This window comes from Thermobia domestica, chromosome 6 (genome assembly GCF_964235325.1).
Source record: "Thermobia domestica chromosome 6, izTheDome1.hap1.1, whole genome shotgun sequence".
Classification (NCBI taxonomy): Eukaryota; Metazoa; Arthropoda; class Insecta; order Zygentoma; family Lepismatidae; genus Thermobia; species Thermobia domestica.
Window position 1 is genome coordinate 152,430,742 of NC_137459.1, and position 26,467 is coordinate 152,457,208.

The 26,467-nt window shown below is 36.5% G+C and overlaps 1 protein-coding gene across 2 annotated transcripts in view; it reads left to right on the forward strand.

Moving 5' to 3' along the window:
* The first annotated feature begins 3,930 nt into the window (after positions 1-3,930).
* Positions 3,931-26,467, forward strand: part of LOC145688272 (transforming growth factor-beta receptor-associated protein 1-like) — a 128,081-nt gene continuing 105,544 nt past the window's right edge. Inside the window, exons 1-4 of one of the 2 annotated variants that reach the window (XM_081762268.1) lie at positions 3,989-4,137; positions 7,747-7,984; positions 10,520-10,572; positions 21,179-21,272. In XM_081762268.1, the coding sequence (XP_081618394.1) occupies positions 7,967-7,984; positions 10,520-10,572; positions 21,179-21,272 (165 nt within the window). In that variant the 5' untranslated portion in view covers positions 3,989-4,137; positions 7,747-7,966. Of the gene's footprint in view, positions 4,138-7,746; positions 7,985-10,519; positions 10,573-21,178; positions 21,273-26,467 lie in introns of both variants that reach the window. The other variant, XM_081762267.1, reaches the window with a different exon arrangement.

Sequence of the window (26,467 nt, forward strand, 5' to 3'; positions counted from 1 at the left end):
TATTATGCTCTATCACGTTTATTTCGAGGAATTTTTTAAATATCTCGGTTATTTTCTGAGTTATATGCCAATAAACATTATTGTAAAATGGGAATAACCACATTTTTTACATAATATCTTAGCGGTCTTTGGTTTTCGTCCCAATGAGAGAACGTCATTCTATAGCGTTGCCTTGTTTGACGCATTCCGCTACTTCCAACATCAAAATTCAGGCTGGTGGGCGAATGATTGTATAGTGCTTCTCTACCGTTCCTTATTTGGCTTTAGTGGTTAGGAAGAGTACTGCTCCGTTAGCCTACAAAAGGACACTGATACGCCTTGCACTATTGTTTACCTTGCGAGTCTATCCAGCTACGCCCCGCCCGAGTACACCATGCAATAGTACATTATTTTATCGCATACCGCACCCTCGCACAGATACACCTAGAGTACGGTAGAGTGAAAAACATTTTTTTAAATTTCTTTTTCTAATAGGGGGAGTTGCATTATGATGTGGAAAGTATATGTGTAAAAAATCATTGACCTGAGATAACATCTTGAGGGTCCATAGGCAGCTTTTATTCTGATTGCTATTTTAACTTTACTAAGTACTTTTTCATAGTTCACGTCTCGCACCTCGGCTGCAACACTGCCACAGCTCGATTTTTTTCTGTTTTCAGAAATAAGCCTTTGAAGTTCCCGAAGTACATAAGCGTTCGGAAACATTTCAAAGCAACAATGCAAATTGCATTCTTCAGTATTATCAGGCACGTAGCCAGGATTTCGTAACGGGGGTCCGTGACATGAAGTACTGTAGTCATCACACCATGGACTGGATTATTCTAAACTATTTACTGGGACATATATTGGTTCGTTTAGCCAGGATTTCGTAATGCGGGGGGGAGGGTAACATGAAATACTGAAGGCCTAGGAACTCCATCAATCTAAACTACTTTACTGGCAACATATATTAGTTTGTTAGGACAATAAACTGAGGATATGTTAGTAAGTATTTTAATAACGAACTATGAAGAAATATTGAGTAAAAGAAGATAAAAAAGTATTTGAAAAAGATTTTACAATATCTAAGTTCCTTCCTCTGTTTATTCAAATATAACAATTTTCCTTTCATTATGACCTCAACTATTATAAAAAGTACATATTCAATAATGTCTTGCAAAATAGGCTACTTTACAATATTTGCGTTTCCTTCTCTGGTGAATCAAATGTTAACAGAACTTTCCACATAACTTTTTTGTTTACATTATTCCGTCAACTACTTTCTGCTCAAAATGACAGGTTAAATGAGCAGTAGAAAAGACATGTTTGATACTGCAGAGAAGCAATGACGAAAAATTATAATTAAAAAATGTCTACGCTGCTACAGAATGGCATTATGCTTTCGAAAGCTTGAAATTTCCCTGACTAGTAGCAGAAATTCTGAAAATTCCGTATCTTTTCTAGAAATTTCAAATTCCCTAACTTTTCCATGATATCCCGCTCATTCGCAACCATGTGTTGCAAGTAATACAAATCTCATAAAAAAGTAGCCAAATGCTTGCTCTATCTTTTTATTTTTAACTCTGGTTCTTCTTTTTCAAGTTTCTTTTTGTTTCATCCTTCCTTAATTTTATCATTTCTGGTCTCGAAGGGGGGCGGACTCCCTTGGCTACGTGCCTGATTATTATGATTAGTTTTCGATGACTGTTGGCAATAAAGATAGACTACTGAATGCGTATTTTGTATTTTGTATCTGTATAATACTAAAATTATCGATTTTCAATATCTGCGATCTGTTTTTTATCTCTCAGGTGAGCAATGGATTCTACTAGAACAAGGCAGATGTTGAAGTGCCCCATTTTTGGAAATCCCAGTGAACTGCCAGACAATGTGTTACCTACCTACGAAGATGTGATGAAGTACTATAACCAAGTACTATAACCAACCAATAATTTCCCGTGTTAAAATTGGGTTTTCGGGAAAACGGCATACCAATTATTGATCTACTTTTTAATACGAATCGAATGATACCCATCTCGTCCCTGTCGACAACTGGTCCCCATTGTCCAAAATCCCTAATTTTTAATAATTTCCCGGGTTAAAATTGGATTTTCGGGACAATAGCATACCAATTATTGATCTACTTGTTAATACGAATCAAATGATTCCCATCTCGTCCGTGTCCACAACTGGTCTCCATTTCCCAAAATCCCGAATTTTTAATAATTTCCCGAGTTAAAATTGGATTTTCGGGAAACTGGCATACCAATTATTCATCTACTTGTTAATACGAATCCAATGATTCCCATCCTGTTCCTGTCGACAACTGGTCCCCATTACCCAAAATCTCAAATTTTTAATAATTTCCCGGATTAAAATTGAATTTTCGGTAAATGGCATACCAATTGTTAATCTACTTGTTAAAGCGAATCGAATGACACCCGTCTCGTCCCTGTCGACAACTGTTCCCCATTTCCCAAAATCCCGAATTTTTAATATTTTCCCGGATTAAAATGGGATTTTCGGGAAAATGGCATTCCAATTATTGATCTACTTGTTAATTCGAATCGAATGATACCCATCTCGTCCCTGTCGATAACTGGTCTCCATTGTCCAAAATCCCGAATTTTCAATAATTTCCCGGGTTAAAATTGGATTTTCGGAAAAATGTTATACATATTATTGATCTACTTGTTAATACGAATCGAATGATACCCATGTCGTCCCTGTCGACAACTGTTCCCCATTTCCCAAAATCCCGAATTTTTAATATTTTCCCATATTAAAATGAGATTTTCGGGTAAATGGCATACCAATTATTGATCTACTTGTTAATACGAATCGAGTGATACCCATACTGTCCCTGTCGACAACTGGTCTCCATTTCCCAAAACCCCGAATTTTTAATAATTTCCCGAGTTAAAATTGGATTTTCGGAAAAATGACATACATATTATTGATCTACTTGTTAATACGAATCGAATGATACCCATGTCGTCCCTGTCGACAACTGGTCCCCATTTCCCAAAATCCCGAATTTTAATATTTTCCCGGGTTAAAATAGGATTTTCGGGAAAATGGCATTCCAATTATTGATCTACTTGTTAATTCGAATCGAATGATACCCATCTCGTCCCTGTCGATAACTGGTCTCCATTGTCCAAAATCCCGAATTTTCAATAATTTCCCGGGTTAAAATAGAATTTTCGGGAAATAGCATGCCAATTATTGATCTACTTGTTAATACGAATCGAATGATACCCATCGCGTCCCTGTCGATAACTGTTCCCCATTGCCCAAAATCCCGAATTTTTAATAATTTTCCGGGTTAAAATTGGATTTTCGGGAAAATGGCATACCAATGATTGATCTACCTGTTAATGCGAATCGAATGATACCCATCTCGTTTTTATCGACAACTGGTCCCCATTGCCCAAAATCCTGAATTTTTAATAATTTCCTGGTTAAAATTGTATTTTCGAGAAAATGGCATACCAACTATTGATCTACTTGTTAATACGAATCGAATGATACCCATCTCATCCCTGTCGACAACTGGTCCCCATTGCCCAAGTTAACATATGTTTCTTGCAGTAGTCAGGAATTTAATATGACGCTAATCATACGTCAAAACGACTGTGCATAAGGAGGCATATGTTTCCTGCAGTAGTCAAGTAATTAGTATGACGCTAGTCATACTTCAAAACGACTCTGAATGTGTTTCAACGCAAAAAATAAACTCCTTTACCTGACAGTTTAAATACATTTTTAAGGAGGAAAATCTTTGTTTCATTTTCATTAATTATCATTCTCTCTTGCTTTTACCCTATCTTCCTTACATTTTAAAATACAAAATGTCCTTACGGTAGCAAGATTGAAAATGATTTGTATATTTAGAGTAGTTTATGTCTTGGCAACAGTGGTGTTTTCTGCTGGAGCCGGGCGTCATGTACTTACTACCACTGTTTTACTTAGATTAAATGGAAGCGGGAGGTTAACCGACTCTTCAGGATTTTATATTATTTGAAGAACAATTTGGATTGTTACAGATAGTTCTTAAATGTTTAGCAGTCGAAAACCGCCATGAGTGAGAAGACTTTTGATGTTGCCCCTGTGGTAGGAACCTTCCAATTAATGGAAGAAATTGCAACAGGAAAGGTAATTTAAAATTAGAATTGGTAATACCTGTTATTAATTTTCTTATTTTGTGGACATTATATTCTGGTATTTTTTAATTGTCACTTCATATACGTGGTAAAATACGATTAATTGATTCCCGCTTAGCTTGAATGAACGTTATAGGAAAAAAATTGAAGTGTATAAGCAAATATAAGCGTGTATAAACAATCTCGGTGGCATTCTCTATTACATTATAATAACTGTGTAAAGTGATTCTGTACAATCGGTTTACAGATAATTTTCTCTGTTTTACGTTTTGTACTTAATGTACGTGGCAGTCTTAAGTATGTTCCGAGTTACCTGAAATGGTGTGTACATGATACTAAACAGAAGCAAAATTAATGCACGATGAAATTTGCCAAGGGATGTTTACGTGAGAGTATTAAGACCCAAACAAGATATGGATGGCATTTAGGATCTCCCTCAAATCGTTTCATGGCTCCAGAATCGAGTACATTGTTTTTGTCTAAATAGTGATAAAGGTAGGAAACAACGATTCGTGCAGGGCTTCTAACGCCCTTCGCTCGCTCAGCTATATTTTGTGAAGTATGTAAGACTAGAGATATGATGTGTGCAAGATATGGGAAGAAACTGAGAGATACCCACGATATATTATTTTAATCGAAAGTAGTAGATACATATCGAATTAGTTTTTTACATAAAGGGGTAGTGGTGTAATATTAGTTTTATATTAAGAAAGAATGCTTCGTTTTATTTATTTTATAATACGAATAATGCTTTGAAAGTTACAATCCTTATGAGTATCGTTTGTTCATTACCGGTAAATGGAAACAAGGCGAAGGAACTGTGGATCCAAATGGTTTTGTTTTAAACTAGTAGATGATTCTCTTGTCAGGGCAAGTGCTATAGTAGGTCATCGAGTTGAGTGCTTTATCGCCGAACCAATTTTAAGAAATTTACCGGGTCAATTGGAGATTTTATTTAAGTTTGTGAGGAAGAATGAGTGAAAGTCAGGTAATGGGAATGGTAAAAGTTAAGAAAGTGGTTGTTTTTTTTATGTTGTAAGCGGTACTGTATGTGAAGGCGGATGGACTATTTCGCAGAGAGGCACACTTGTTTTATTGTACGGATCAATAGATTGTAATATGTATAGAAGAATTTTGGCAGGTCTTTAATTTGTCCATTTCATGTCGAGAACAGAACCCAACCAACCCCTACGGGGTTTCTAACCCGTTCCTACTACTACTACTATGCATCCGTATAGTAATACTGCACGTCTAATGTAACGTAACTTATTGTAATCCAACCAGATATAATCGAATGCAGTACATTTTCGCACTTTTTCTACGATTTTGAAATCGGTCCGTCGATACAGCACTGATGCCAAGTCATCAACTGAGATACCGGAGGGGGCCATGAGTCAACTGAGGCACTTGAATTCAGATACAGAAGTTGATTAAAAACTCTGGTTTTCGGTTTTTGCCGACTTATTAGTAGAGATCTCGGCTAAACTGCCGCAGATGGCGGTCCCGGATAAGACTCATGTGAGCCTCTTTTGAACGTTGTATTACTACTTATTGTGGCGGGCCTGTGGATGCGTTTGCGTAGACTGGTACCCACAAAACAGAGTTTAGTAACGGACCAAAATTCATCTGAATTGATCGGCAAAGTTTATGCACATGATCAGCTACATTATTGTTCTTTCTTTAATGACGAACATTCACTTTGGGTGTATTTTGGTTTCTCCCCCAGTCTTGCACATATAACATCTAGAGTGTTCCTACTTCACAAAATATAGCTCCGCGAGCGAGAGAGGTTAGAAGCCTCTCAGGGCTTGTTGTTTTCTCCCTTTATCAGAATTTAGACAACAACAAGGTACTCGGTTCTGGAGCCATGAAACGAGTTGGGGGAGATTTTAAATGCCACCCTTCACTTGTTTTCTTATTCTCATGCTGACATTTTCTCTAACTCTGTTCATTTTCCCGTAAATTTTACATTTCGGGGTCGCCATCTGCGGAACTTCACCCGAAATCCCTGGCAGTTGTCTTTCACATAAGGTTACAGTAAATCAAAATGGTAAATGAACACAGTGCCGTATAGATCTAGTTTGGGTTGTATTCTACTTGGGCTCCATGAAATATACTTCTGTCAATATTCGTCTTAATACGTTTCCTCATAGTACTCAATATTAAGCCCACTCGGTACATGTTTAGTTTATGGGATCCAACACAAATTTTTGCATTGGGATACACTTTACATTTTTACTAGGTAATATTGCACAAAGAAATTCTTTTCGTAACCTGTGGCAATAAAGTTAGCATACGGTCCTTAGACACGAGACACTTACGTTTAATTCCTAGTGGGAGCTCGTATGATTCGAATCCCACGTTAAGCTATAGATTCACGTCTTGTATAGCCTTGGTCCAGAAACTTAACCTCTTCTTTGTATTGGGCGTAATGTGTGAACGGAATAATACATTTTTCGATCAGAAAACTTATCTTGCTATTTAGGAAACAACTAGATTTTATTTAGTTACGATTGTCAGTGCCGATAAAAACAGAAAACGAAGAGGAAAATTGTATTGTCAAACAGGAATGTTACAAAAATCATGACTATTCTAGATACTGCAATAAAACTTGACACATGCATTGCGTATAAAGCATAGTATTTTTCAAGGTATAAAAAAAGCACAGAGCGTGAAAGGATTTTGTCAGAAAATTACACAAGAAAGGTGTTGAAGTCAATACCAACCATAGGCGGATACGGGAGCTGGAGGGAGTAAAGGCAAGTCTGTAGCACACACACACAAAGCTCTAAATCAGTCTCCGTCGTGGTCAAGTGGCTTACGTGTATCCTCGCAGGCTCGATATCGTTAAGGACACTTTCCTCGGTTACAAACCCAAGTAGTAGTGAGTCTCGACGACTTGAAGCAATAAGTTTCGTTTCATTAGCCTCGGTGCTAATCGGTCAATCATTTAACAAATTGACAGAAGAAATAACCTTCACTCGAGGATGATGGTGATACTTGTGACAAGGTGTGTAAGTAACAAGATTTCAGTAACAGTTGTTGTATATCCACGAAACCAATCTGCGCGATCCGATGTACCATCTGATAATGCCATCAAGTGGAAAAACATCTTCCTTTGGGTATTTTTTTTTTTTTTTTTGATATATGGTCTATAAAGGTGTTGAGGTAGGTTGACGGAAACTGATTTTGTCAAGATTTAGTCTCACCGTCTGTGAAATTCAGCTTTAACCTATCGGCGGAATTTCGTGCACAAGCCGCTGATGTTATAGAACTGGAAACAGGAGCGTCCGGTTTAGAAGAAAGAAAGAAAAAAAGTGTTTTTGAAATCAGAGTGATACTTTGTAATATGTTACATTTTAGCATTACCGTTCTTGTCCTTTTGTCATGTACGCCATTTGCTATTTTCGGCAGTGTGAGAGCTTTCTGGAAGTTTTTACGGATATTTTGATTTTTGGTAAGGATCGTAAATAGTAATTAGCAGAAGGTTATTAAGGACTTTTTTCGTTGACATAAGGATGTAAAAGATGCATGGTTCTGATTTTTTTTTTTTTGTTTTTTGTTTGTTTGTTTGTTTTACATTTCACGTTCTGTCTTTTAGGGTAAAGGAGACGACGAAAAATGAGTGATGATTCCGAAATGGATGGTGAAAGAACAATACATAACTTCCGTGTTCTGAATGGGATTCGAACCCGCGACAGAGAGCCTTGCAGTTGCCATCCTAATGCCTGAGATCACTTGACCTCGCTGACTGCCTAGAATTTAGTAATGCGCAACGTAGAAGTAAAGTACTGAAGAGGGGTCGTTGGGAATTAGTTTTAATGCAGTTTAGTCTGCTGGTACTTCCATAGATCAAAATATGAATGCTCTTTAATTTGGGTGTGTCAAAGAAGGGGAAACCCAATGTAAGTTTGGTGGTGGTGGTGGTGGTTTGGAATAATGATGAAATAAGCACATTATTTGGGTTCTGTGTTCTGTTTCAGTTGTTTTCAGAAATGTGCATTTGGGAAAAGTTGCTGCAATTTCTTGAAGGAACAACATCAAATAATTCTAGAATTCTACTTCAGGACATAATGAAGAGGTAAACGTAGGATATCTTTTAATTTTGATTTAATTGGTAAATTATGCACAGTTTTGTCTACCCTCAAGACACGTGTTTAAGTTGCGCGAACCGTCTGTGGTTTTATTGCATTTATGTTTCATGAAGCTTTTAGAAGAAACAAATAGTAGGCATTTCACAAATAAAACTGTATTTGTTATTTTGCAGTTGGTGTGCTACTTTTTTAATTTTAAAATTTGATTTCATAATGTTAGCTGTTACAGTTATGTTCCCAAGAAAAGGTTGCGTTCAAATTCGAATTTGTATTGAGAATTGCAAAATACTCTTTTAAGGTTACACTATCTGGTGAGATACAATATGTTAATTCTTTTCTCGAAAACATATTTAAGGGTAAATCTAGTTAGGGATTCAGTTACTTGTATGAATCGCAATGCTTGTTTCTTCTAGCTTTAAAACTACATTACCCTAAAAATACAATCTGACCAAGGCGATCACTTTTATTAAATAATACTATTATAATTTCGGCAATGTATCATTGGCTAATGTAGGAAATTTAGATTTGATGCTTGATCATATAGGTTTATAATGGAAAATATCGTAGCAGTTGGTTTCTTCGACGTTGTCTTAACACTTTGTTCGATAGATTATTTGGTGATTTACTTGTATTTTTCATCCAGGTTCTTTACTATACAAGATTAATTATTCAACTTTAAATTATATGATTTTTCTTTCTTTTCTTGTCTTTTCTTTCGTTCATCTGTCTTGTTGAATATCTGTTCCGTTTGATTATCTAAGAATGTGTTGAAAAGCAGGTAAGATCGTGCTCCTGGGCCAAGAAACAGCATTCAGTGTACTGGAGGTATTCGTAATCACGTTGTTAAAAAAGTATAATACGAGGGAAAGTCACTAAATGAGTTACAAATGACTACGAAAAAAGCAAGGACCACTTACGTGTCACCTAATTTTATTTTCCCGTATTACATTGTCTACATTGAGTCACTTATCTCATCGATATATGTGCTTCCCAATATTTGCCGTGTAGAAAACTGTGGGTGGTTGTTGTAGCCATCCGCTGACTTGGGAGGGCTAGATCCAGATCAAGAAACGCTCGGATCCCGTGTATTGGAATAAGCAGTATGATTTTGGTATTAAAATGTAGAAGTCTTCAATTTTAAAATGAAAATGGAGTAAGGGAGCACATGAAATAACGGAATATTATTCAGATTTTTTTGTGTTACTGTAGCCTCCGCCCATGCATAGCTTTTCTATTCCGAGCTTGATTTACATGTTTCTAAAATCTAATACATAAAATTGAAAGTGACTATGTTTTTGGCTTCATAACTCTTGAACCACCCGACCGATCTCGATCAACTTTTCAACATAGATGAGGTTCGGGGCTGGAATTTTTTCTTTATCATTTCACTTTGACGCTGCAACTTTGGGGAGGGGGAGGGCATATATTTAAAAATGATCGGAAATGACCGATATTAGTGTTGAATGCATAATTTTCGGGTTCATTGAGACTTCCGATATCGTTTAAATCCAAATTCAGTCTGCATTGCCTTTCCTTCCCTTTTATGGCTAATCCAATTAAACACTCAACTTCAGATTTAGTCTGATCAATCGAAGAGTGCCTCTAGTCACGAACCATATCCTACTTCTGTCAGTGTTTCTTCTATGGAAATCTCCATCAGGCACTCAGATCATTGTTTTTCACTGATTTACATACACTGGGGTGAATTTCGCGATCCAGTTTTGCATTGCTTGCCGCGACGAACACATTTTCCCGTGTAAAGAGGGCCTTTTCTTGGCATTGAGACATTTCGATCACTGATAATGGAATGCAAATGCTGCCCCTCTAACGGTACCTATTTTTACTCTCCTGTCAAATCCTTAGTGCTTAGAGAAGTTGCTTGAAGTCTCAGAGGTAGGTTGATTACTTCATCATGTTGAGAGAATTTCAAAATGCTCACTTCTATTTCATGTTTTTGACAACAGTTTGTAACCTGTTTATTGACTTCTGTTAACAATAAATATATAGATAATAAATTATGTCGCCGAGTGACATACATTCAGATCAGATCAGCTTTTCGGAGAAGTCGTGTTGAATTATGCCGTTGTTTGTTCAGTGCAATGGATACTTTTTTTTTTTTTCTTTTGGTCACATGTTCCATTAGTATTTCACATACACGGTATTGCTCTTTAAATTTTTATACTTGGTGCTTGGTTATTCTAAAGTATATGCATGGTTTTATATTACAGAAGAAGTTATGATTGTAAACGTTGTTCTATTTCTGTGTCGTTCTAATTTCAGATTCGGTGCATCGAATGCTGTGATAATGAACTCTACGTGGGGACATCGGAAGGGTAGGTATTTTAAGTAGATTATTTATAGCTAATGAAAAGAAGTGCAGAGCTGTCAGAACATTCAGAGACTGTATTTGTAGGTATGAGGGTTTACCCGTTTATAATGGGCATATGTGTGATATATTTATTGGTTGAAATGTTATCATTTAACAAGACTTCAAAAGAAATGCGAGAAGGGCCTGTGTTAGATATCAGTCGTTTCATAACTAGTAATACTCGATGGCGCTGGTCATATCAGCTGATCAATATTCCACACAGTGCTAATATTAGCACACGGTATTAGAGTAATAGGACTGTGGCGTCGGGTGTAAATGTCTTTCTAGAGGTTGGTTGCAAGTGCGGTTAAAACTTGCGAATTACACACATTTCGTGTGGAGAGAGAGTTGTTTCGTAATAAAACAATTCTCCATATATTAGGTAATGTGAACGGGGCTCTTTTTATGATATTCAATTTCATAGAGAGAAGTAATCAGTACTACATGGGGCTAACTAAACGAACATGGATTTGGAAGCAAACTCTTGAAGATAATTTTGGTTCAGTCTTTGGTTGTTTTTTTGGCATATCTTGTTTATTTGTGGTTAGTCCAAAACAGAAAGAAAAAAAAGCAAATGTATTACAAGTTTGTTTTATTGTGGTTGAAATATGATGTTCGAAACAAAAATGCTCCATAATGTTCAACAAAGACAGAACTTGGACTTTGTTCTATAAAGAATAATTTATGCTAGTGGTGTATGTAATATTATTATTATTAACTTCTCAGTGGAGCTTTTTCACAGGTATTCAAAAATTGCATATACTCACCATTTCCAATATTTTTTCAAATGTTTTCTCTATACTTCAAGCCGTATCAAAGCTTTTTGTCGCAAGAACTAGTGAGAGAAGAAAGGGAAAGGGTAAGAAATAACAGCTACATGGTTATGAAGCAGAAATAAAATTATGATACGCATTAAATTTGTTTATTATTAGCTTTCAACCTAAGAACGTCGATATTCTATGCTTCAGTTATTCCCTTCCTTTTTCTAACACCATCATCTGTTCATTTTCTTTTTCATGCTAATCTTCCGCTGATATACACAAAAATTTATTAAAATTATCGTTTATTCAACTCATTTGCGTTATTAATTTAGTTGAGGTCTTTTGAGTCTAAGGTACCATTCTTCAATATTGTAACATAGAAATATGCAAGGAGTGTTAAAAGTAATTATTTTACTGAGGTTACGCAAAAGGTGGGAGAATCACTATGTGATCAAAAGTATCCGGACACGCCAAAAAACATACGTTTTTCATATTAGATGCATTGTGCTGCCACCTACTGCCAGGTGCTCATTATCAGCGACCTCAGTAGTCATTAGACATCGTGAGAAAGCAGAATGTGGCGCTCCGCGGAACTCATGGACTTCGAACGTGGTCAGGTGATTGGGTGTCACTTGTGTCAGAAGTCTGTACGTGAGATTCCCATACTCCTAAACATCCTTAGGTCCACTGTGTCTGATGTGATAGTGAAGTGGAAACGTAAAGGGACATATACAGCACAAAAGAGTACAGGCCGACCTCGTCTGTTGACTGACAGCGACCGCCGACAGTTGAAGAGGGTCGTAAAGTGTAATAAGCAGACATCTATTCAGACCATCACACAGGAATTCCAAACTGCATCAGGATCCACTCCAAGTACTATGACAGGCGAGAGGTAAGAAAACTTGGATTTCGTGGACGAGCTGCTGCTCATAAGCCACGCATCACGCAGGTAAATGCCATACGATGCCTCACTTGGTGTAAGGAGCGTAAATATTGGACGATTGAACAGTGGAATAGCGTTGTGTGGAGTGACGAATTACTGTTCACAATGGAGCGATCCGATGGCAGGGTGTGGGTATGGCGAATGCCCGGTGAACGTCATCTGTCAGCGTGTGTAGTGCCAACAGTAAAATTCGGAGGAGGTGGTGTTATAGTGTGGTCGTGTTTTTCTTGGAGGGGACTTGCACCCCTTGTTGTTTTGCGTAGCACTCTCACAGCGCAGGCTTACATTGATGTTTAAGCACCTTCTCGCTTCCCACTGTTGAAGAGAAATTGGGGGATGGCGATTGCGTCTTTCAACACGATCGAGCATCTGTTCATCCTGCACGGTCGGTGGCGGAGTGGTTACACGACCCTAACATCCCTGTAATGGAATGGCCTGCACAGAGTCCTGACTTGATTCCTATAGAACACCTTTGGGATGTGTTGGAACGCCGATTTCGTGCCAGGCCTCACCGACCTACATCTATACCTCTCCTCAGTTCAGTACTCCGTGAAGACTGGGCTGACATTCCCCAAGAAACCTTTCAGCACGTGATTGAAAGTATGCCTGCGAGAGTGGAAGCTATTATCAAGGCTTAGGGTGAGCCAACACCATATTGAATTCCAGCAGTACCGATGGAGGGCGCCACGAACTTGTAAGTCATTTTCAGCAAGGTGTCCGGACACTTTTGATCACATAGAGTATATAGTGACATTGATTGGTTGATTCGGAGTTTGGCTTCCCGTTCAGCACCGAGGGTGGAAAAGATGAGGAATTATAGTTTAAGGTGGGATTCGAACCACATGAGCTTTCACAGGAATCGTACCCTAGGCTCCCTTGTCATTTCATGAAGTGGTATGTAGAAACGACAAATCATACGTAGATAATAACGGAAAAAAAAAACTATCGTCAGGTTGACGGAACGTATTAGAGATACTAAAAGTTAAAACCTATTTCTGACTTCTTTGAACATATTGAACAAATACACATTAAAGAATTTAAAATTTAACGTAAGAATATAATTTAGGTAGACAATGCAATAAGGCATGGAGCATTAGAATCAAAATAGAACTAAATATTTTTATAGTGCTCCCTTGTGGTTATGTGGATAGCGTACGCGTCTTTGGCGTGGGAGACCCGGATTCGATTCCTGATGGGAGCTCATGTGGTTCGGATCTCACGGTAAGCTGTAGGTCCACGTCTCTATAGCCTCGCAGATGAACAGGACGCTAAACTCAAAAATTAAAAAAAAATCTTTATACAGAGCTGTTCGATAAATTACGGGAAGGAAAGTTTGGTGGTTTGTTTAGATTTCCAAACTATGCTATGCCTACGTGTCGGAATGTTAAAAGAACGGCTTTATCCTTCCATCCGTCTGTCCACAGGTATCAGAGCAAAAAGGGGTAAGACAGATCGAGATGCGTTTTTTTGTAAACGATTCAGCTTCCCAAGTGCACGTTCTATCTCCTCCCTTAATCATCTATTCAAAACCGAAAGTGGTTCAAATTAACTATTTCCGATTTCAGTCTTTATTGCCGTAGAACAAAAACAGTAAGGCATATGCGAGCAGTAGTTTTTGATATGCATTCAGCGTCCGAGAAATAGGTTCTATCTTTGGTCTTATTAATCTATTGCAAGCAGTAGTTATAAATGTGCTACTTCACGTTTGAGTATTGAATTCCTATAATTTGGAAGCCTGCCGTAGTTTTACACTGTGAAACAAAACTCACTTATTTATTATTTTGTAAAAATCTGTTGAAGAAAATATGCTAGAAAAAATAACATTTTATATGACGATGCTACGAAATATAAGTGCATGGCTGAAGCATAGAAGATCGATGTCACTTGATAGAATCTTATTGTAAATATAGTTTTAACAAATAGTTTGGGTGACATACGTTCTGCTTTTATCCTAGCAAGCTGTTTTACTATTTTACTTCTGGGGACAAACCTGGAGGGAAAATGGATCTATGAAGTCCGGAAATTTTACATTCTTTTACAGGAGAGAAAATAAAATTCACCGATTTGGAACAGGGATTTTCGTTCACAAACTAATATTATCAGCGATCAAGCGGGTTAAATTTGTTAATAATAGATTTTCTTTTGTTACTCTTAAAGATCGATGGTGTGATATTGTTTTAAATGTACATGCCCCAGCAGAAGATAAGAAAGACGATATAAAAGGCAGTTTTTACGAAGAAGTAGAACGGGTATTTAACCAACTCCGCGATACCATATGAAAATTCTATTAGGGGATTTCACTGCGAAGGTAGGACGAGATAATATTTTCAAACCGATTATAGGAAATGAAAGTCTCCATAAGGAAAGTAATGATAACGATGTTGGTCTTGTGAACCTTGCAATATCTAAAAACCTTATCTTGAAGACTACAAAATTCCCAAGTCGCAACGTTCATGAATGTACTTGGACCTCACCACACGGTAAAACACATAATCAAATTGATCACAGTTTAGTAGATAGAAGACAATCTAGCATAACTGATGTTCTTTCGTTTAGGGGAGTTGACTGTGACAGATCACTACCTGATAACAGTGATAATAAGAGAGAGATTATCGTTGAATAAAGAAAATATTCGATGTCTGAAAACGGAAAGGTTTAATTCACAGAAATTATAAGACAGCTAGGTGAGAGGGGAATACCAGATTGAAGTTTCGAATAGATTCTCGGTTTCAGAAAGTTCAGACTGCACTAGTGTTGAGTATACTTGGGTTGAAATCAGAGATAGCGTTAAAATTACAGCAAAAGAAAATTGGGACACGCGGAAATATGTAGGAACAAACCATGATTCGACCAAGAAAGCATTAAACTAGCAGAGAAGAGAAAACAGCCAAATTGCGTTGGCTACAAAATCCGAACAAAATAACTACACAATATTTCGTAGACATCAGGTGGGAAACTTCCAAAACTTTTAGAACAGAGAAACACGATTTTTTGAAAGCTAAAATTATTGAACTAGAAGATAATAGTAAAAACAAAAACATTTTTGACATATATAAGGGGATCAACGAATTTAAGAAAGGCTATCAATCTCGCGCTTTTGTATTAAAAAAAGCCGACTGAACAGTTATCACTGATACAGATAGTATCTTAAATAAGTGGAAAGATTTCCTTAACGATTTGCGTAACACGCAGTCAAAAACTAATGTTTGTGGAGGAAGGGAAATGTACAAAGCAGAACCGTTTATTCCAGAGCCTAACCGAATATAAGTAGAAATTGCTATAAAGAAATTAAAGAAATAAATCCGCGAGTGTACACGAAATTCCGGCTGAGTTAATTTTAGCTGGAGGCGAAAATTTGTGGAACAAGATACACAAACTCATTCTCCTTATCTGGAACAAGAAGGTATTGTCACGAGAATAGAAAGAATCAATAATTGTTCCAATTCACAAGAAAGGCAACAAAACTTATAAAACTGATTGTAATAATTATCGAGGTATTTCTCTTCTGTGAACATCCTGTAAAATCCTCTCAAACATTCTATCAGCAAGATTGACCGCATACGCAGATGAAATTATTGAAGATTGTCAGTGTGGATTTAGACGAAATGGATCAACTATTGGCCATTATCATCGACAAATACTCGAAAAGAAATGTGAATACTATACCCCGTACATTATTTATTGATTTTAGAAAGGCTTACCACTTGGTTAGGAGAGAAACATACAACGTTCGTACAGAATTTGGAATACCGAAATAACTAATTAGTTTAATTGAAATATGTTTAAGTGAATCCCAAAATTCTTCTGAAGTCCGTGCAGGAAATTTCTTGTTCATCAGGTTTCACGTCTAGAATGGCCTGAAACAAGGAGATGCGTTGTCGCCATTATTACTCAACTTTGTCCTGGAGTACGCTATAAGTTATAAGGAAAATCAAAGGTAGCAACGAAGGCCTAGAACTGAATGGTATTCACCAAGTTACGGCGTATGCTGCTGATGTAAATTTAATAGGGCATAATATGAGAACAATGCAGAGAAAGGTAAATACATGGCAGTTCGTCGGGATCGTAATACTGCAAATTATGGATGCGCTAAAATGTCAAATAATACTTTCGATAAAGTGGATACTTTCAAATGTCTAGGATCAATATTAACAGATAAAGATGATGTTCACGAAGAAATTAAATGTCGACCCAAAGCAAGGTTTTCGTGTTATTATTCAGTTCCAAATGTTTTGTTGTCGCGAATTCTGTTGAGGAATTTGAAGCTTAAAATATATAAAACGATAATCATGCCCGTTGTATGGTTGCGAAACATGGTCGGTTACTCTGAGGGAAGAACGTAGACTGAAAGTATTTGAAAATAAAATCCTGAGACGAATATTCGGACCCAAGAGGAACGGGACTGGGGATGGTGGAACCTTCATAACGAAGAACTGCATAATTTATACCGTTACCAAACATTGTTGAGGTCATTAAGTCTAGGAGGCTCATGTAGACAGGTTATGTTGCCAGGATGGAAGAAAGTAGGAACGCTTTCAAAGTCTTAACTGGAAGACCAATCGAAAAACGACCGTTAGGAAGACCTATGTGCAGATGGGAGAACAATATTAAAGTGGATCTCGCAGAAGTAGGAATACAAAGTAGAAACGATCCAGTTGGCTAAGGATAGAATCGATGGAGGGATTTTGCGAACGCGCCATTGAACCTCCGGGCTCCATAGGCTATAGAGGTAGATAGATGGTTAATTTTAGGTCCCATAGTTATGCCTGTTAGGCTAAAGGAGACAGAAGGATGGCGAATGATCATGGCATTTATGAAATGAAACGTGAAGATCCCGAGAAAATCCATAACCACTATGTTTTCCACCAACTTCTCATATGGTCTACGATTCAACCAGGGGTTTTAGTTTTATTCGGCTAATTTGCGACCAAACAACCACCAAAGAGTAGACTCACGACTATCCGGCTTAGTTTTATATATATATATGTATGTAATAAAATTAATAATTTTTAGATCTATCTACTTGAGTAGCAACGACGTCATAAAAACACGACTGTGTCAAAAAAAAAAAAAAAAAAGTCATCTAGTCATCTATTAAAGACGTTTTCAAAAACCAAAAACTGTAAGCTTTGATTATTTTAGGTCTACCTTTTCACATTTGTGTGATCATTTATCAGTGACCTGTAAAATAAGCTGAAATCACTTATTTGGGAATTACCTATCTAGTTCATGTGTGCTTTAGTATTTTCAAATAGAAATAACACAATCTCCGAGTGAAGCACAATTATTTCATTAAAATATAGGTATGTAACAGTTCCACCAACTTACTAAACCTTTGTATTCATCATACACATTATAATATCTTAGGTATTATAATGTGTTTGATAAAGCCAAAAGTTTAGGTTAGGCCAGAGCCAAGGGTTTATTTTAGAGAAAAAAATAGTTTCATTTAATAATATTAAATGATACCTCAAGAGAGCTAAAGTTTTGAATGCATTTACAGTATATAGTATATGGGAAAGGTCTGTAATATACACCAGTAATTTAGAAACTGCTAACGGAAGTGGCACCATATCTTGAATAGAAATAGGGAAATAGAACTGCACTTCACTTTATAGCACCATCATTGCGGCCATCTTCCATTCGGGTCCAAACCACCACAAACATAAATTTGACATTATTAAAGATCCTACTAATTATGTAGGAATTATCTGTAAAAGGGAGAAATCGTTTAATGTTAAGATACGAATACTGTATTGAATTTTGTATTAACCCTATATTCAGTAACAACGGAAATTGTATTGATATGTTTAGATATTGAATTGGAACTGATTTTGAAAATTATTTGTTTGAAATTAATACAGCAAATGACATAGAAGTAAACAGTTCAAGTAATGAAGAGGAAAGCCCAGTTACGAATATTACAGAAGATGTGAAAGTACAGGTGTCTGTGCCTGGACTTTCTCTAAGGTACGTAAATGAGGGGAAAAAAATTATTTTATTGCTGAAGACTGGTTTCTACTCTCGATCGATACAAAGTCACTGATAAGACAGCAATACACATTGCGACAGCGACCGAATTGATAATAAATGGGTCTTACATTCACCGATGTCGAGAGAAACTCCGTAGCGAATTTGCACAAAGCAACAAAGAATACTTTCACAGTGCATCACGTACATTAGTGTGAATTGAGATGGTAAGCCTACTGCCTAGTTCGACTGATATATATATATATATATATATATATATATATATATATATATATATATATATATATATATATATATATATATAAACTTTCGGTCGGTTACCAATAATTATTTTAGAAGATGGTCATGAGAGGTTCATTGATGTTTCTATTTTACCTTCATCAGGAGCAGAACATATTACTTCTACTGTAGTTAATTTGATTGGAAAATGGAACTTAATAAAGTTCGTGCAGACAACTTATTGTGACATTACTTCCTGTAATATGGGTCATACCAATAGTACTTGTATTCTGCTAGAATAGAAGCTCCAGAAAAATCTTCTGTTTCTTCCTTCCAGGCACTCGTTTATGCATTGGTTTTAAAATCTTATTTGATAAGTGTGGTATATGTTACATTTGGATTTGACATTCTCCTATTAAGCATTTTCAGAATAAGTGATCTAAAATAAGTTGCAGACATTTTATTCCAGGGATTTGTGATGCAATTCTAAGCAACATTATTTTCGATGTAAGAAGTAGTGTTAAATTTTACTTTAAAATTTGTGGAAACAGGACTCCGCAGAAGAATATATTAAATTGTTAGAACTGAACATTGCATTCCTGGGTGTTACCTTCTCGAGGCATCTTCCGTTTGTCTGGAACAGTTCACCGCGAAAGGTGGATGGGGAAAGCAACCTACTGTTTGAAAATATTTCTCTTTCGCTAACAATTTTGCTTAACGAAACAAGAAGAAACATGACTTCGGAAAATATGTATTTTTCTAATACGACTCTATGTGCAAGCTTGGTTTAAATGTGTGTAAGATCCCATTCACGATTTCAAGTTCTGCGATTTTTGAAAGGTGTGTACAGTTATACAAAAGTACATGCTGAATTATCTGGAGTGGCTCTTGCTAAGTTTTTCGCTTCGTCTCCGGTATTTGATGGAGGAACATGTGGTGTTGAGATTTTCTGGCATAGTAGAAAAACGAAGAGTTGTTGAGAAAATTAAAACTGTTAGGGAGGAATACACTGAAATAGCAAAGAGGCTTGAGGTGTGTACCTACACGTTAGAAACTCTATGCTAATAAAAGCCTGCACAACATAACATCTCACATGATTTTATAGTGGGAGAAGTTCTATCACTATACCAAGTTTGATCTTGATCGGGTAAGTTTGGTGTACGGGTTTTTGTTTTCGAATATGCGACGCAAAATTCGACCGCCCGTAACCCAGGAACCATAAACCTGCACAACATAGGTGGTCAAGGTCTACCACCGTACCAACTTTCATCCCGATCGCATGAGTTCGACTGAACTTATATCGTATATAGTGTCCTTGATTTTTAGGGAAAAACCAGATAAAGGACGAAAATATGTACAGTATTTTTATTCTTGAACTTCCATTAGCTGCAATATATGTTTTTAAATGTACAGCACAGTACATAACAAACATTTATAAAGTACTGGCATGTACTTAGAGGTCAGCAAGTATTAATAAGAGCAGGTTTTGATAATGTGTTTTTAGTAGTGTGGTTAGGCAAGAAGTGAGTCGTAAGACTACTGCCTATCCAGTTTTCTTTTTATCCGGCTTGACTTTCCGCCACATTAGGCTGAATAATCGGCAGTCGACTCTATGTTCATCTTGTTGCTGAAAAATATTAGTTTTAAACTGTTAAAAAAAAAAAAAAAAAAAAAAAAAAAACAAGATTTCTTATCTTAATTAACCCCTGAAATACCAAGGGCGTTTCACATAGTAAGGCCCTAGATATCGAGCAATGTTTTGAAAGAATTCGTACCCATTGAGTTATTTTCAAATGCTAGTAGCTCATTCCCTAATTCGTCTAGACATAATAAGCCGAATATGCAGAATAAATCAAAGATGCATGAGAGGATGATTTATGCCTATTGAAGAAATCGACTCGTAGCATAGAAATAGATTTTTTTTTTTCTTTTTAAACAAAGATGTCGGATTTGCCCGACACCTCTTGCCCGCTCCCTGTAAAAGCAATGATGGTTCAGAAATTTCATAGACATACCATATTCAGCCAAACGAAGTGTTTTCTGTGAAAAACTTCCAACTACCAAGTAGAAAAAAAAAAAAAAAATCAGTCTGTATGATGGATTTTTTTTTCAACAGAGGGTGAAATCATCCCCCTCCCTTCTTATATTTTGACTAATATGTAAGTGGCATGTATTAACTAGTAAATGAGACCTATAACGTAGACTTTCAGGGGAAAATATTAGCATATCAATGTATTAATGGCCCAAAGTACCAATGTAGTGTTAGTGGGTAGCTTAAAGATTAAACATAAGACTAAAAATTGATCTGTGTCGAAAACGAGAAATCGAACACCGTTGTTCAAGTATCAATACAGCATACATATTCTACTCTATTACCGTAAGTTGTAGCCACTCATTACATGATTATGAATGGCACTTCCATTCTCCTTTGGTTGCATTGGTCTCTGGCATTCTTTTTCAGAGAATTAGATAGATTTGAGGTACAAGTTATTCGTAATATCCTTCTCAATGATTTATCTCCAATTGTTTATCTTTCCTTTAAATAATTGACGTGGAAATTAAATATATATGTATACATTTACTTATTGAATTTTAATCTCGTAAACTGCTCAGTATTTATGACTGTCTTAGTATTTTTTATACTCTCTTTTTTTCAGGTTCATTCTCGTTATTTATTTGAAAGAACGACAATTTTCCGATGGACATGTCGTATACAACAGCAAGAAGAGGCGGCACAAATCCTTGGGTTTGGTAAGAATTCTATTTATATTATTCCTTTGAACCTTGAGCAATAAGATGGATACCTCAGTTGAATAGTATTGAGTGGTCGTGCCTCCCAGAAGGGAACCACTATACAACTATTCAGGCAATTAAATTAATCATTTTCTAAAATTTACGACGACATTGCTGAGAATTTTAGTTAATTACATAGTCTGTTATTTTTTTAAAATCATGTATTTATTAATTTATTGGTATGTGTTTCAATATACGTATTTCAGTTACTCACCTCCGTGCAAATCAAAATCAATTCGTCAGTTCCACTCAGCACTCAGGAATCATTTCTTCAGTCAAGTTTTGCGAACATAAAGGAGGAAATGGTTTCTTGTTCAGGAGTATTTTAGAAAAATAATTAAATACTTTCACAATCCAAGGAAAAGCTCACCACTAAAATGTCATTTCTTCGCATTTTCTTCACCTGACATGTGAACATATTCCTCTTGTTCCTAAATTGTGTTGAGTGCTCAGTGTATACGATCAATCTATGGTCATATTTCTCCTTTAAAATGCTTCGCAGATATTTCTTTATTTCTAAGAGTTTATCTTCGTTTATTTTTAAGAATGTTCTTCTTCGTAAGCAAAATTCTCCAGTACACTTTTAGTGAGCGCTTCTTTGTGAGAATGTGTAAATCTTCAAGAACCATTCTTTATGTCTTAAATTGTATAGGATGTGCGTTTTTATTGGTACGTTGGTTATCTAATAATTTTTACCTGATTTTTTTTTTTTTTTTTTTTTTTTCGGTTTAACTACGGTAGGTATAGTGTATTATACTTTTCTGAACATCTTTTTTCAAATAGTTTACAACTGGAAAAGTTGGAATGCATATTCAATTAGATTTTATCGTTTTCATCATGAAATAGCTTATACGTGCAGTAGTCTGACCTCGTATGGATATATGGATATACTGGCTGAAATGACCGTTCTTCTCACAAGAAGAATAAGTTTCTGGAAATTATTTTAGCTCCCTTTCCCCTTACGATACACATTTCAGTGAAAGTATAATTTTAAAAACCCAGAAGGTACTCCATTCTTGCCATAAATTTTGAACCTTTTAGGATATGGCCATTAATCAATGTGACGTGATAAAAACCTTGAGGCAGGAATTAACCATTTTCCAAGATTCAACTCAAAAGGGTAAACTTTTTTTCTGTGATGCGATTACAAACATCAGAGGACATCTATTCTAATGTGACGGGGAAAAAATATAGAAATTACATCTTTTCCCTTAAAACCAGAATTTTGGAAAAAATGCTGGATCATGTTTCCGCTTATTTGTAATTAGAAGTTTATATACAAATCTTCATCTTCCTAACTTGAGCGGTTCGTGAAATACTTTATTTTTCGTAGTAATTTTGAACCCCATACTTCTTTAGGATACACCCTTTAATAAAGTGGTGACCGAAACCTAGCTCGTGATAGATACTAAGTATGTTCCAAAATTAGTTTCAAAGTTTTCCCTCATTTTCCTGTAAGATCATCACAACAATGTCACTTTCATTCCGGAAGAAATAAATAAAAAGCACTCCTTTCTTCTGAAAGTGGTAATTTTTAGAAATACTGAGAAATGTATCCACGTATTTTTAATGAAGAGTTTATATACTGAGTTTTATCTCTCTAACTTCGGAAATTTATGTCTTACTGTATTCTGAACAAAACGTTTGAATCCCCTTTACCTCCCTTAGCCTAGACATTTCAGAAATTCCTTTCTTATTCATTATTATCGTAACAAAGAGAATTTTCTGTCCAAATCTCATTTCTAGATATACTAGTATGACCTGAATTTTCAATGAATCAAATTCATTCTTCCACATAATATAGTATATATTGTTCCCTTCCCCTTCCAGGAATGGAATTGCAAAAACGCGGAAATAGGTGTTTCCTTTATAGTTAATTAAGAGTTTGTATATCGAATTTCACCGTACATTAAGCATTTTCTAAGCAAGTAACGAGAAATCTTACATAATTTGTCCCCCTTTCCCCCCTTAGGAGCGAAGTTTTCGAAAATGCTGAAACACGTATTACTTTATTAGGATCACGCAGTGAGACTTGTGTATAAGATTGTGTTAATAATATGTCCCTCCGTCGCTTCGCACAATAGCTCTTGAACAGATTTGAATATTTGAATTTTGTTTTTCGCAGTAGATCGTTAGAGCGATTATCTCGGCCAAATACGTTAATGGAGTCAATCCGTTAATGTATTAACGGATAACGGTGACTAACGTTGGCTGTCTATAGCCCTTATCGCATACATGGAAGCGATTTTTTATTTTTTATTTATTTATTTATTTTTTGCAACACATAGCTAGAGCAGTTACCTCGGTCGAGTATGTTATTGGAGTTAATCCGTTATCATATTAACTGTACCTTTTACGATAACTATAGCCCATATCCCACACACGTAAGGATTTTTTTTTTTTTTTTTTTTTTTTTTCAAAAGATAGCTAGAGCGATTTATCTCGGCCGAGTTCGTTAATGAAGTCAATCTGTTAACATCTAACGCGTAACAGTGGCTATACATATCCCACATATACAGTATATTTCACGTGATCCTCGCTACTGTCTTCACCAGAGTTTATTTAAGAGCTTATACCGAATTTCACATCTTCTACTTAGAAGAATCCTCACATTGGGCATTAGCTCAGTAAAGAATGGGAAATTAGGATATTATAGAAATGACCCACCTTCCCCTTAGAAGCGGAATTTTCAAAAACGCTGAAACTCGTATTCCCGTATTTGTGTTTAAGAGTTTATTGATTGAGAGTTAATGGGAACGTCAGCATTGAGGCTATTTCTCCCCGTCACGATTAACACGGATTGTATGTTTAAAACCAAACATATTAAAAAAAAAAAGTGCAAAATATAAATAAAAACGGAAAAGAAGAGATAAAATAATAATATATATATAATAACAATAGGAAATGGATATCAATAACAATAAATGGTATTAATAGTAAAAATAAAGATACAACAATAACAACAAATAAGAAATACACAACAATAACAGTAAAGAGTAAAACAACAACAACAAAAAGTCAGAAATTAACTTTCAGACGAACCTTTTCACATGAACCAAGCACTATCCGCGCAGCATCCATTATTTTATCTTCCACCGTGTCAGATTTCAAAGAAACTGCCGGTAGCTTACAAACAGGTAGAGATTTTGCTCTTTTGGGAGGATAGAACCGTTTTATTGAGCCGGCGTGTATGCTGGCTAAGTTTTAGAGTTCGCCCGAAGACCAACACCAACAGAAGCAGATGTGTTTTTAAAGAGGTTCGCTAGTCGATGCGACGAGGGTCTGAATCTCTGGACTTTTGTCCGGAACAAGGTCTGTTTGCATTGAAACGTCGGACGTCTGTGTCCCTACAAATTTGCAAGAAGTAGCTGCAACACTAACAAAGGACACAGGAAGCGAGGAAGGGATACTTTCTTTTAAGCGACGCAACAGAAATCTTTTCAACAACCATTAGCTTTCGAATACGTTTCTCACGTTGGACAGCTAGACAATCTCGAGACCAAGCAGAATGCTCTCCCTTGTAGTTGACACAGAAGGGCTTGGTCGCTGTACAGGGTTCCGCACCATGTCCTTGGCCACAGTTCGCACAAAGAGCACCGCTGGCATTAAACGACATACTGGTGTGCCCGAAGTGTTGACATTTGAAACAGCGCATTGAACTGGGGATACAGAAGCGGACCTTAAGTCGATAATAACCAACCTTCACGTAGTCTGGAAGTGTAGAAAACTGAAAGTAAGAATCAGTGTCTGAGTAGCAACGAGTTCACCTAACTGTTTACTTTTGATGGGAGCTACCTCTTCAACATGTTGGTCAGCCAACTCTGATTTAATCTACTCCTCGGTGGCATTTAGGAGGTCCAACATGATACCACACCGCGAGAGACGTTGAATAGACGATTAGGTTCTACTGACACTTTCACTGGTCCAATGGTAGTCAATTTGGATAGCTTCGCTGTTTGCTTCTCGTCGACCGTTTCTACCAATAAAGTGCCATTCCGTAATTTCTTGATATCTTTAACGTGCCCGGCGGTATAAATAATAATTTTATTAATAAGGAAAGAGGACAAGTCCTTAATAGCGGTCGGACGGTTAGCTAGAGATTTGGCACTATCAGCATCTTTAATTACAATGTGAAGATAGTTATCTTTTCCACATTATCTACAACTTGAGAGTTTGTCTCGCTCTCGGTTGCTTTGGGCAGAGGGTGAGCCCGAACCTAATTTTAAAGTTCTTGTACCGATAAAAATTTTGTATAAAATATACATTTATAACTGGAAAATATGTGTGAACGCAGCAGCTTCCCACCGGGGCACTTGCGAGAAGTTGTTACGCTACTCTTTTGGCTGCCCCATAGGCACGCCCTCACCGTAGGATCAGCATGGGGCTGACGCGGTCAAGAACAAAGTGTGCGGATTATTTTTGTGCTTTTATTATTTTTCACTTTCCTATATTTTAATATTTTTATTTATTATATATATATATATTTATTATATATATATATATATATTTTCAAAGATTCGGTCACCCGACAACACTAATTCCTTATGATACTTCCTTTGCCGGGAAAGTCGATCGGTTTTATCTTGATTTTGAACTTCGACAGGCGCCTCTTTTTGGTTGAGGGAAGACCACGAGCCCATTCCATCAACGACCACTTGGATTCCGGATTGAATTATAACATCAGGTCTCATCTTCTATGGCTATTGTTCGCAGAAAGGATGTATCCTAGTTACATATGGTAATTAAGTTGCCATCCGTTTTGCTTTCTGTTTTATCAGTTTGTACGACTCAAACTGGAAATAGATCTTCGCGGACGACGGTGTACACACATTTTTGTTAATAATATCTTATTTCTCTGCCATCATTCGTAGATTTAGTAGCCGATCTTTTGTGAGCATGTGTCACACTCGCTCGTCATGTCTGGAATTTGTTTACTTCCATCACCTGAACATGGCTCATCCTCGGTCGTTTCTCCCGTTGAAAATGCATTAAAACTTGTCTTAAACTTCTTTTGCGTGCTGCCTCCGTTCCGTACACTTGCAGCATCATTTCATGCGTTTCTGTCACAGTTCTTCCTAATTTGTAGCAGAACTTGATGTTTACTCGCTGCTCCATTGTACTGTGGCACTGCCTCTCGCACTAACTACGCTCGA